The 13,632-nt window shown below is 39.0% G+C and overlaps 1 protein-coding gene across 10 annotated transcripts in view; it reads right to left on the bottom strand.

The window, feature by feature from the left end:
- Nucleotides 1-13,632, bottom strand: part of LOC132816525 (inositol polyphosphate-4-phosphatase type I A) — a 213,749-nt gene that overhangs the window by 46,302 nt on the left and 153,815 nt on the right. For 8 of the 10 annotated variants that reach the window (XM_060826226.1, XM_060826233.1, XM_060826228.1 and 5 more), the window contains 3 exons: nucleotides 12,105-12,288; nucleotides 9,122-9,334; nucleotides 5,830-6,070 (listed from right to left, as the gene is read on the bottom strand). In XM_060826226.1, coding sequence (XP_060682209.1) covers nucleotides 5,830-6,070; nucleotides 9,122-9,334; nucleotides 12,105-12,288 — 638 coding nt within the window. The remainder of the gene's footprint in view (nucleotides 1-5,829; nucleotides 6,071-9,121; nucleotides 9,335-12,104; nucleotides 12,289-13,632) is intronic. The other 2 variants (XM_060826234.1, XM_060826235.1) reach the window with 1 other exon arrangement.

Raw genomic sequence — 13,632 nt, 5'->3', positions numbered from 1 at the left:
TTGCAAATGACACCAAAATTGGAGGAGTAGTGGACAGTGAAGATGGTTACCTTAGATTACAATAAGACCTTGATCAGATGGACCATTGGGCTAAGTGGCGGCAGATGGAGTTCAATTTAGATAAGTGAGAGGTGCTGCATTTTGGGAAAGCAAATCATAGCAGGACTTATATATTTAATGGTAAGTGCCGAGGGAGTGCTGCTGAGCAAAGAGACCTTGGAGTACAGGTTCATAGTTCCCTGAAAGTAGAGTCGCAGGTAGATAGGACAGTGAAGGCAGTGATATGCTTTCCTTTACTGGTCAGAGCATGGAGTACAGGAGTTGGCTGTACAGGACACTGGTTAGGCCACTTTTGGAACATTGCATGCAATCCTGGTTTCCTTCCTATCGGAAGGATGTTGTGAAACTTGAAAAGGTTCAGAAAAGACTTCAAAAGGATGTTGCCAGGGTTGGAAGATTTCAGTTATAAGGAGAGTTTGAATAGGCTGGGACTGTTTTCACTGGAGCATCGTAGGTGGAGGGGTGACCTTATAGAGGTTTACAAAATCATGAGGGGCATGGATAGGGTAAATAGACAAGCTCTTTCTCTGGGGTGAAGGAGTCCAGAACTAGAGGGCAGAGATTTAGGGTGAGAGGGGAAAGATATAAAAAGAGACCTATTGGCCAACTTTCTCATGCAGAGGGTGGGGCGTGTCAGGAATGAGCTGCCATTGGAGTGGAGCAGGCTGGTATAATTGCAACATTTAAAAGCCATCTGGATAAGTACATGAATAGGAAGGGTTTGGAGGGATATGGGCCAGGTGCTGGCAGGTGGGACTAGATTGGCTTGGGATATGTGGTTGGCATGAACTAGTTGGATCAGACGGTCTGTTTCCATGCTATACATCTCTAGGACTCTAATTAAAATATTTGAAAGGTATCTGGATGGGTACATAAATAAGAAGGGTTTAGAGGGATATAGGCCAAATACTGGCAAGGGGAATTGGATCAATTTCAAATATCTGGTCAGCACAGATGAGTTGGACCAATAGGTGCATTTCTTGGTGTTTACTCTACCTCGACCAAGCATTTGGGCAATGAATGGCAGAGCAGATTTAAAGGGCAAAATGGCCTCCTTCAACTCTTATGGAAAACTGAGGACTCAGGGTACACTGACCACAGGCAATCTATTGGTCTTAGTGAAGGATGGTTGACCAAAAAAAAAAGGCCACGCTTCAATAAGGGCTGAAAACGTGTTGCTGGAAAAGCGCAGCAGGTCAGGCAGCATCCAAGGAGCAGGAGAATTGACATTTCGGGCATGAACCCTTCTTTGGGAATGAGGAAAGTTTGTCCAGCAGGCTAAGATAAAAGGTAGGGAGGAGGGACTTGGGGGAGGGGCGTTAGAAATGCGATAAGTGGAAGGAGGTTAAGGGGAGGGTGATAGGCCGGAGTGGAGGTGGGGGTGGAAAGGTCAGGAAAAAGATTGCAGGTTAGGAAGGCGGTGCTGAGTTCGAGGGCTGGGACTGAGACAAGGTGGGGGGAGGGGAAATGAGGAAACTGGAGAAATCTGAGTTCATCCCTTGTGGTCGGAGGGTTCCTAGGCGGAAGATGAGGCGCTCTTCCTCCAGCCGTCATGTTGCTATAGTCTGGCGATGGAGGAGTCCCAGGTCAACACAAGGGGAAAAACTCGACTTTCACAGACTACAATAAATTTTGCTTGCTTTAAAAGAGTTTTACATTCTGAACATCAGAAATTATTGCATAGGTGGAGATTTTTCTTTAAGCAGAAAAAGATCTGCTGCCAAAACTGGTAGTCAATTTCTTAGAATATATGCTTTGAAGACAGACTTCAGTGAGTCAATGCTTAAATGAATAAAGATCCTGTGATTTATTTATTTAAAAATTAAAAATGCCCAGATGTAGGAGCAAGTACTTAGGAGTTATTTAAGGCAGCAACTCATCGCACAGCATGCAACAGGACAAAAATTAGACTATAAAGCTGCTTTTTGTTTCAAGTGACGAAGCTTCCTTTTGTGGTCAACTTTTAAGTCATTTAAACAAATAATGAGCAGAGAGATTTCACAGAAAACAAAATTCTTGGTTTAAATTAGATTCAGATCTTCAGATTAAACAAGGAAAGAAAATGAACTTTTATTCCAAATTCAAAAAGTTGCTCTTAATTTGAATTCAGACTAGCAATATAAATTAATACAACAAATCAGGGTGGAAAGGTAACGGTGTCTAAAAATAATGGCATTAACAAACTAAGTGTACTTAATATATTTTGCATTTAATCAATAGGATTTTGCATTTAATTAATAGGGTTCTAAACCCAACTTGACTTGAGGGCCTAGCAACTTAGTGAATAGCAGAAAACTATGCTTTCACATAACTGTGATCAAATATTTTTGGTTTGACAATTGCATTAAGAAAGTTTGTTGATACTGGGTAGACTAGTATGTTTCTATTAATTTATTTTCTTTTTTTGTTATAATCTCAGTGTTTATAAATTCCAAGAACATCAATAAAATATATCAACCTGTAAACAAATGCAAGTTACTGTCAAATGCAACAACCTGAAACGCACACACAGGCACATACAAACAGGTAATGGGCATGAGATAGTAAGAATATAGGAAGCATAGATTGAAAATAAAGCACAAAGACTTAAATACTTTATCTGAGCGACTCAGTAAAACAAAGACTTATTACTGAAATTTAAATTTGGAAAGTACTTGAAACTCTCAAAATCTTCATGAAAAGAAAAAGCTCTTTTTAAGATGGGAAGCGCCAGAAACTCAATCATTTTGGGTGCAAATTTATTGGCAAAAAACAAAAAATACACAAGCATTTGATTTATATTAAAGCATATGCCTAGGGAGAGCTTGACAAAAAAGCTTGTGTGAAGAAACAAAAGCAAACTTTATCAAATTGGCTATCCCTGGGTTTGTGTTGATCAAGAAAGGTGATCTAGTTTCCAGGCAAGAAAGTGGCTGTGCTCCCAGCATCTGTTGTCAATGATCTTCTAAGTGACAGGGAGTACATACAAAGTTGCTGCTTAAGGAGTCCAGCTGTGTTCCTGCAGTGTATCTTGCAGATGATAAATACTGCTGCCGTGCTGTGTGGTGCTAGTGAAGGGAGTGAATTGTGAAAGTTGTGGATGGATTGTCAATCAAATGGGCCTGCTTTATTTTGGATGGCACAGTTTCACGAGCAATACTAAAGCCAAAATCTGTCCAGGCAAGTGGAAAGAATGCTATCACTATCCTGACTTGCATCTTGTAGATGATGGACAGGTATTAGGGAGTTGGGAAATGAGTTATCTGTTGCAACATTCTTAGTGTCTGACCTGCTCTTGTAGACACAGACCTTGTATGGTTAGTCAAGTTCAATTTCTGTTTAAATGGTAAATCCCAGGATGTTCATAGTGACAGAGTCAACAATATCATGACAATAATGTCAATGTCGGTCAATGGAGGGGGTGGTGGGCAGTCTGGTGGAATAGCACCTCATTTTCAACTCAGTCACTTGCAACCTTCAGGACTCACCACTGAGTTCAACAATATCAGATTGTAAATAGAATGCTCCATTTCAATTACTCCTCATTTCCCCCATCCTCCCATACCTACCTCCCAATTCAGTGTCTTGTTTACATTTTTTCTTTCATTAAGCTGACATATTTTCTGCTATTAATAATCAATTAACACTTCTCCCTTCTCATTAACACTCCCAGCACCTTTTGCTCTGGAGCTCCTTTATTATCCCTTCTGCTTGCTCCTCTGCCCCTGTTGCTACAGCATAATACCCATTACTATACCAACCTCTTCAATTTGAAGAGTTATATTGGCCTCGAAATGTTAACTCTTTTCTCCCCTGTCGAGACTGTCACCCACTGAATTTCTCCAGAAATTTCCAGCTTTATTTAGTCAGATTTTCTCTTGAAGATGTTACTGTCTGGCACTTGTGTACCTTGAATGTTACTAGCTACTCATCAGTCAACCCTGAACACTCTGCAGATCTTACCTTAGATAGACACAGGTTGCTTTAGTATCTAGTGAGTTGCAAATAGTGGTGAACAATGCACACAGCCACTAGCACATAGCTCCACTTCTGATCTTTAGATGGAAGGAATATCATTGAGAAAGTAGCTGAAGATGATTGGGCCTAAGACACTATCCGGAGAAATTCCTCTAATGATATCCTGAGAGTGAAAGTGATTGACATGCAACACCACCACCATCTTTGTGTTACGTTTGACTCTAACCAGAAGATATTCCCATTGATTCCAGTTTTGCAAGGACTCCTTGATGCCATGCTCAATCAAATACTGCTCTGATATCAACAGGATCACTCTCACCAGAGGCTACATTTCAGTTTTAAAACAGAGATTTGAATTCCACACTTTAGTGCGATGCCTCACTAACATCTATATTACTTTCTCATGCATAATAGGAATTAGATTTTATTGTCAAACACAAAAATACAAGAGTACAGTGAAAAGTGTACAAAGTCACCACTTCTGGCATCATCTTAGGTACAAAATCGAAAAATAAAGAAATAAGGTTTAAGGACAAAACGACAGTCCTTAGTATAAAGTAGAAAGATAAAGAATAATTATTATTTGGAAGGGTTTCCTCTGAGATGAACAGGGAAATTAATTTAAGATGTACCTTCATTTATTCTTGATAAATAAACCCTAGGCAATATTTTATTTATTACCGTGAAAATTAGGTTTCATTTGTATTAATCAAAGGAAGACTATGTTTTCCTTATATCTCAATGTATTATATCAGTGTCCACATTTAGATGGAATTCTTGAAGGTGTGAGTGTATGTGTACATTTGAAACAATTGATCACTGCAATTCTACAGTTATATTGCCACCCAAATCCACCATGAGCATGGTTTAAGACAAACATGCTATGTTTTGACAGTTGGAACCTAAAATTTAACCTTCCAACATATAAATAGATAGCTAAAGATTAAATATGACAGTAAAAGCAAAGATAGCAGAATTAGAAAGATCAAGCAATGGAAAATGCAGACAGCATGATGAACAAACCATTAAAATATCAAAATACAAAGGAAAAAATGAGATGGAAACTAACCCTTGGTAAGATCAATGGACAAAACCGATCTATTTGGAGCAGTTAGAAGATCCAATTATTACAACTGGATTTTTTGCTAAAAAGCATCAGGATGGGCAATTCCTTATCAATGAGTGTATTGTTCCAAGCCTCATGGAAACAACTTATAAACCTTTGCTATTAGACGACATAAAATTGGCTGTTTTCCTACCTTCTGTTTCTGAACAAAATTCTCACTGGCTTCAATCAAATTGGAGGAAAAGACTATGTATTTAATAAGTGTGTTGCCAATTAATCATCAAGTTGAGAAACCTCAAATTTAAGGACTGCCAGCACTAATGTTAGAGGAGTTCTAGCTTTTTATTGATGACAGTACAATGTCATCTGATAAACAAATCTGGCAGCACTGATTTTGGAGAAGTGGCCAAGGGTGATGAGGGAGAGAGGATCAGGAAGGGAAAGAGCAGGACTGCAGCTAGCGTGAGCATCGCTGATCACCTAACGATCTTGAGCAATTCGTCAGGATGTAGGGTCTTAGGCCAGCAACAGAAGCCTGCAACAAAAGCAGCTCAGGCGATTCACAAAATTACAAAGGGTTGGTAGGATGGACTTGCGTCCTGCTGGCAGCACTGTATGCACAAAGCACTTCTTAGATCTGGATTTAATGCCTGGGTGCTTTCTCCCCAATTTTAAAACTCAACTAAATGATTTTAACTTAACGTACCAAGGGTTAGAAAGGAAAGCAAATGGTAATGTTCACTCACACGCAGCTCTGTTATTTGATGAACGACATGGTGATGGAGATCGAGAACATTTCTCATCTAAGTCCCCTGGATTTATCCAGTATGCACGATATTCTTGGTTACCTTTCTTGCTGGCAGAGGTAGTATCACACTGAAAAACATCTTCACAGCTATCACTATGTAACCGTTCTTTTTGGAGAAGTTTGTCCACCCTCTGAATAATACAGTCCAAACTTTTATCAACATTAAGCCACACCTTCTCCTAAAGGAGAGAAAAATGGCAGTAGTTATAAAATTGATTAAGTCATTAAATTATTAAGTCATTGTTATTGCAATCAAAAACAAACACAATCTAGAAGATTATGTGTGGACAGGAAAACTTGTTTTGACCTCCTTTGTATAGACATTGAATTCAGAAGGGGTCAGACATCAGATCTCAAGCCTCATGTCTGGATCCCTTCATGGCCGAGCTGAAACATGGAAATAATGTTTTGGCATTCTTATTTGTATTTCCACAGATGCTAGCCTTTGTCAATAGGCAAGTCACCCTGACCTAGAATCAAAATTGCAATTTTTGTTTCAGATCTTGCATGCATTTCTAGCATTTTCTGTTCCTCTTTCTTCAGTCAATCTGAAATTAAGGATGGCAAATTAGGAAGCTAACATTGTAATCCATTATGCCTATGCATAAAATACATATTTACAAAAATTAGTGCCACGATTAGAATAGTTGAACTCAGATGATCATTGAAAAACACCACAAATGCGCAGCTCAAGAAATAATACAAACGCTGAATTACATTTATCCCATGGCCTGAAAGTCCAGAAGTGGTGTGTATGGTGTTTGCTTTCATTATACTTTACAGCGTTAAATGTTTAAATAAAAAGAGGGCGTTACATATTATTAAAAGCATTTACAAGGGCATTTATAGAGTTAGATAGCATGGAAACAGACTGACAGGACAGGTGATCCAATTCTGGTTGTTTGAGATACTTGGCAGGTAAAACTAACAATTTTTAAAAATAGTAAACAACAATAAAATATGTACATATACATACACAAGTGAGGTTACTGCGAGCACGTATGTGTGCGTATAAAAAATAAGTGAGACAGACAGCAAGTGAGTAAACAATACTAACAAAACTGGATTTCTAGATCAAGGCAGTCAGTCAATGTGCTGGGCTTGCAGCACAAATCCTTCATTAAAAAAAATTCCTGGCAGTATGCACAGACACAATCTATTTAGTTCAATTGAAAAAAAGTGATAGTAAACCCATCTCCAATGGTATGTACGAGAATTTGGAATTTTGTTTGTTGCTTGTTTATTTTTAAAGCTATTTTAAACTTCAATGAATAATTTCTACCATCATTTTCAGAGCAGGAATTGCTTCATTACAATCCCTATAATCTGAAGTCATATTAGAAAGACAAATGTATAGTTATGAGGAAAGAGTGGCAAAGTGGGACCAATTTGATAGGTCTTTCAAACAACTGTCATGAGCAACATTGATCAACTGTCTCCTTCTGCATTAAACTGGCTAAATTTTTAACTCTGCCCCATCAAAACTGAGTGAGGGAAGATTGAAAAAAGTCATCAGCTTTTTACTAAAAGCTGCGGGGTGAACAAAAATTATTTCACATGTTTACCAGCTTGTCTCAAGTGGGAACTTCAGTCCTGTTCTTATGAAAGTCCCAAATAGATTGAATCATAGAATCATCATAGAATTCCTACAGTGTGGAAACAGACCATTTGGCCCAACAAGTCCACATTGACCCTCGGAAGAGTAACCCAGCCAGACTTATTCACTAACACTATTACTCTACATTTCCATTGACCAACACACCTTGAACTCTAAGGGACAATTTAGCACAGCCAATTCATCTAACCTGCACATCTCTGGAATGTGGAAGGAAACTGTAGCACCCGGAGGAAACCCATACAGACATAGGGAGAATGTGCAAGCTCCACACAGAATCACCCAAGGCTGGAACTGAACCCAGGTCCTGGCGCTGTGAGGCAACAGGGCATGGTGGCTCAGTCAGCATCAAAAATACTGGAAGTAAAAGACATAGCAATGACAAGCTTGCTGATTAATTGCTTTGCTCTTCACATTAAATGTAACATTGAAGTATTGCAAATAATGTTACAAAGTGCTTAAAAAAACAATAGCACAGGTTATTATTGGAATTAAAGTTTTACTTTGGTTGTGCACTAATGTCACCACTTTTTAAAATTGCTCTGTAATAGGGTTAAAAAGTGAGGTCTGCAGATGCTGGAGATCAGAGCTGAAAATGTGTTGCTGGTTAAAGCACAGCAGGTTAGGCAGCATCCAAGGAACAGGAAATTCAACGTTTTGGGCCAGAGCCCTTCATCAGGAATGAGGAGAGTGTGCCAGGCAGGCTAAGATAAAAGGTAGGGAGGAGGGACTTGGGGGAGGGGCGATGGAGATGTGATAGGTGGAAGGAGGTCAAGGTGAGGGTGATAGGCTGGAGTGGGGTGGGGGCGGAGAGGTCAGGAAGAAGATTGCAGGTTAGGAGGGTGGTGCTGAGTTGAGGGAACCGACTGAGACAAGGTGGGGGGAGGGGAAATGAGGAAACTGGAGAAATCTGAGTTCATTCCTTGTGGTTGGAGAGTTCCCAGGCGGAAGATGAGGCGCTCTTCCTCCAACCGTTGTGTTGTTATGTTCTGCCGATGGAGGAGTCCAAGGACCTGCATGTCCTCGGTGGAGTGGGAGGGAGAGTAACCCTGTAATAGGGTTACTCTCTTATTGCTATAGCTTACAGAATGTATGCTAATTTATTAAGAAGGATGGGATTAATTCATTTCAATGGCAGGTAAATTAGAATCAGAATAACTGAAGCACAGGAAAAGGACCTTCAGCCCATTGAGTTTGTGCCGATCAAAAATAAGCACCTAATTATTGAGGAGAAAGATTTACACAGGACCCGAGGGACAACTTCTTCACACAAGAGAGTGGCTCATACATGGAATGAACTTCCAGAGGAAGTGGTAGATGCAGGTACAATATTTAAAGGACAAATGAATAGGAAAGGTTTAGTGATATGGGCCAAATGCAGGCAAATGGGACGAGTTTAATTTGCAAAGGGTCAATTTCCATGGTGTATGATTCTAACAGTGATGTTCCTGGATATGTTGCTCTTGTCATTCTAGATGTATGTGGTCATTGGTTTACAAGGGACTGTCTAAAGAACCATACCAAGTTGCTGCAGTTGTGTGGAGTACAACTCAGACTGCAATACAATCAATATTAACAGATCTCAGCTTATTTGCAACTTGTTCTACAGACTTACCCATTCCTCATGCCAACCGACGTGTAGGGAAGAGCGGCTATTCCTGCCCATCCACTTGGCCATAAGTGTATCCTGGTCATTTCTCAGCATCACTTGATCTGCCTCGCCTGATGGGGATGATTTAGAAGCGATATAATTGGGTCTGGCAGCATTAAGGGCTTCAACTGCATTTGCCAGTAACTTGCAGTCACAAACAGTGACAAGTTGTCTTGTCTAAGCAAACAGAGAGAATGACAAGTGAAGGAAATATAAATAAATTTTTTATATCTAAAGAAAATGTGCATAACTTGCACTGCATATTCCACACTAAGATTATGCTTTTCTCCATTAGGATTTAAGATGTTCATTAACATAGCAATATACAAAAATTGTCTTCTGATCTTAAGCTTGCTCCCCTTTTTGTTCTTCACTCTGATGCACTCTGTTCAGGAAATCAGGTACATCTTCAATGCTGTAAGCAAGATTCCTAAAAATCAGGTCAGTCATTAAGATGTACCAGATACTATGGTATGCTATTTCCATCCATCTTTTGTTACCGACAGATATCGCAGTTCCTCACAACACGCTCTTCAAATCATTAGAGCTCTGCTTAGGTCGAAGGAAAGCAAGGCGAGTATCATTATAATCAATTGTACCATGTTGAATATAAGAACAAGGGGAAGTCACTTACAGGCAGAACTAAAAAGATCAGCATGTATCACATCAGTATACATTTATGAACTGCCTGCCTGTCTGTGATAATATGGCATATAAGAAAAGGAAAGCTGCTATACATGCCATGCCGTTGACAAGTGCTTTTTAAAAAAATAAATTTTGTTGAGAATTTTTCAACAAAATTATAAAATTACAAAAACATAATTTAAAACTGTAACAATTACAATGAACTAACGACTACCCTACTCTACAAAACAAATCAAAACTACACTCACTACAAATCTATGAATAAATGGTGCACCATGTTTGCGAGGAAATCCAAAGAGATGTGTTCCATAATTAACTTATGCCACCCCAACAGACCCAGAGAGTTCTCAGACACCCAGCTCATCAAAATGTTCTTCCTAGCACAGTAAGTGAGAATGTTAAGTAGCTTTATTCCCATGTACAGCTAAGGAAGATAAATTCAGCAAGCCCAAAAGAGACCGAGTCTACTTTAACTTTGGTCCCCAGGACTCCCTATTACTTCTGCCACAGCGCTCTAGTACATACAAAGCTTGTGGCAGAATGAGTGAGGGTACCTATGCTTATATAGCATATGGGGCACATTGGAGATGCTCCCTTTTTGAATTTCACAAGACGATCTGCGGCCAAATGAACCCTACGAAGAACCTTTAACTGCTTAACATGTGTTCTGTTACAGTTCTCCCAAATATCCTCCCATGTCTCTGAAGTGATCTCTACTCCCAACTGTTGCTTCCAAACCTCTCACAGTTGCTCAATACCATTCGAGGCACCACAACTTAGTAAAGAGTACTAACCGAGAGAGTGCTTGCAGCATGAAACACATTCTTCTCTGTATCAAACTTATAGGGGTTGGCTAAAAGCATAGCTTTTTTTTGATAAAGTCCCTAACATGAAAGTAATGAAAAAGATGGCAAGTGCTTTTGAAATGTAACTACTGATGTAACGTGGGAAGCAATGAAAAAAAAATCATTTAGGCATTTGGAGATTCAAGCGAACAAGACTTCTGGTTTAAGTTCTGAGAAGGTAAGTTTTTTTAAAAAAAAAGAGAAATCAGAAGATCAAATGGAACACTGAAAAAAGGCAATTTTTAAGAAAGCATGCGCCTTCAGTTAAATGCCCAGCAAGGAACTCAACGTTAATTTAAGAAATGTTTATGAGATGTAAGAAACATACTTTATCTTTTGCACTTTGAGAGATTATGGACCGAAATCAAAGAATTGTTTTAAAAAACAGCAATTCAAAGGAATGCTGCATGTTTTGAAAAGCAAATAACCAAAGACTCAAAGCAAACTAAAATATAAATTGCTGGAGAAACTCAGCAGGTCTAGCAGCATCTGTGGCAAGAGGGCAAAGAGATGACTTTTTCCGAGCTATTTTAAAGGAGGGTCACTGGATTTGCAATGCCACTTTTGCTTTCTCTCCAGATGCTGCCAGACCTGCTGAGTTTCTTCAGCAATACATATTTTTTGTTTCAGATCTTCAGAATCAACTCCTTTGTTTACTTCCAGCATTGTTTTACTTCTAGCAAGCATTTTGTATAACTGAGAGGCATAGATAGTCTCTGGCTATCGACTCTATTTCCCAGGGCAGAAATGACCAACACGAGGGGTCATAGTTTTAAGCTGGTTGGAGGAAAGTATAGAGGGGATGTCAGAGGTGGGTTCTTTACACAGAATTGAGAGAGCATGGAATGCGTTGCCAGCAGCAGTTGTGGAGGCAGGGTCATTGGGGACATTTAAGAGACTCCTGGACATGCATATGGTCACAGAAATTTGAGGGTGCATACATGAGGATCAGTGGTCAGCACAACATCATGGGCTGAAGGGTCTGTTCTGTGCTGGACTGTTCTATGTTGGAACAAGCTACAGACAAACATGAGCTGAGAGGTCTGTATTCAAATGCAGCTCTGGATAACAAAAACTTAGCCTGTGGGATGATGACAAGAGCTTTTTTGTTTGCCAACATCTGGTGATTGATTTTCAGATAACTGAACAGATCGGGGCTGGGAACGAGTTAGAAAAAACCGTATCGGTTCTCAGCAGTCAAAACTCATTTTAAACCTGAAGAAAACCAATTTATCGTTCCTTCAGCAGTTGTTGCAAAACTGTGACTTTTAATGAATAAATCAGAAACATTTTAGAAATTAACCAGCCACTTGCAAAACCAATGGGAACATTTGGAAAAGGGAAATTTGCTCAATAGAGATGGTTAAAAACGTAACTGAATGAAAGGGCCATGCAGCATTGTGGCATTATAACACTAGTACAAAAAATCAATATAATACCAAGAATACTTTACTTACCTTGTCTGCCAAAATAGCAAGTGTCCTTTCAAGGCCATTTGCCGATCTCTCCTTGGCTGCTCTTGATAGTCGTTCTGCATAATAACTGACTTGCGTTTTAAGAGTATTAATACTTGCTATAATCTCTTTAGCTCTTATTATGTCTTGTGGTATGTATACTATAGACTGGGAGCTAGATGAAGAACTGTAAGAAAGAAGATTTACACTGCTTAGGAAATTTTAAATTCGTGAGGTAGAAATGTCAATTCAGATGGACTTTCTTCCTCTCTGTAACCTCACCACCTCCTAATCTTAGTGCTTCACATGATCACAAAGCTGGCACTAGACTTTCCAGAACTTACATTTTTGAAGTTTTTTTTCCCATTCTGGGAAGAGCGAGATGGTGACCAAGTAATTGATGGCACATTTCAGTGGGAAGCTGCTTCAGCTTTTCATGATCACTAAACTTAATGTAAAATTGGGACTCATGATCTAACATGAGAGTGAGGTGCAACATGACTTTCTTAGGGGTCCCACATTCAAATAAACTCAATCTTCTTTACTTTAGACTCATTATGGAGAAAACCATTGTGCTGATCGTACTGATCAATTACACAAATACCAAGGTCGGACACCAAAAAAGTGCCACATAATTTGCTGCACTCTCTCTCATGGGTAGTGGCATTTAAAATGCAACAAGCAAAACAAAATCCAAAATCTGAAGTTCATTCAAAATATTCAAGGTATTTTGATGATTTTTGTGGTTAGTAGAACAGTCAAATATGAACGACTACGACTCAGCTCCAAATGTTGATTTGGATCAAAGAGTTAAAAATAGCGTAACCCTAATATAAGCAAGGTTATATTACAATGAAAAGTATTTATAAACATTAAAACATTCTTACTTCACCTGATCTTAGATTCAATTTAGCCCGGAGTCACAAGGACTTTTAGGCTTCAGGACAATTCAATTTCATGAAATAATGTATTACCGTAAAACCCCACAGTAGCAACTGACATATTGTTTCAGAGGTAGATGAAATAATGACCCAAGTTGAATTATTAATTGAAACTGGAACTCTTCAGGTCAAATTTAGGAGACACCTATTTAGATTAGGTTGTCAACAGCATAGTCTTATAAAAAAGCATCCCATAAATGTGCTAGCTGTGCTGTATTACTGTAACTAGCAACAGTACTGATGAAGGACACTTACCAATAGCAACCATTTGAATTCAAACCAGACAGACAATCTAATCTACACAGAATTTTACTTTTGCTGAAAAAAAGACATTTGTGTCAAAGCTTCTCATCATGCATTTAAAAAGGACATTCACAGGAATACAAGAGTTTGCTGATTGGTTGACAAACAGGTTCTGATGGTAGAAGCATTGCCATGGAGAATACATCTGTTAGACGATGACTGACAGTTAACTCTAAATTTTAAACTTAAACTAGGCAGATTGGCCAAGGCATTGTCCTCAGTAATAAGCTAGTGAATATCAGAGATATTACTAAGTTGAAACAGGTGCAATTTGTACATATTCTGTC

Source organism: Hemiscyllium ocellatum, chromosome 6, assembly GCF_020745735.1.
Source record: "Hemiscyllium ocellatum isolate sHemOce1 chromosome 6, sHemOce1.pat.X.cur, whole genome shotgun sequence".
Taxonomy (NCBI): Eukaryota; Metazoa; Chordata; class Chondrichthyes; order Orectolobiformes; family Hemiscylliidae; genus Hemiscyllium; species Hemiscyllium ocellatum.
This window is presented reverse-complemented; position numbering and strand designations above follow the sequence as displayed.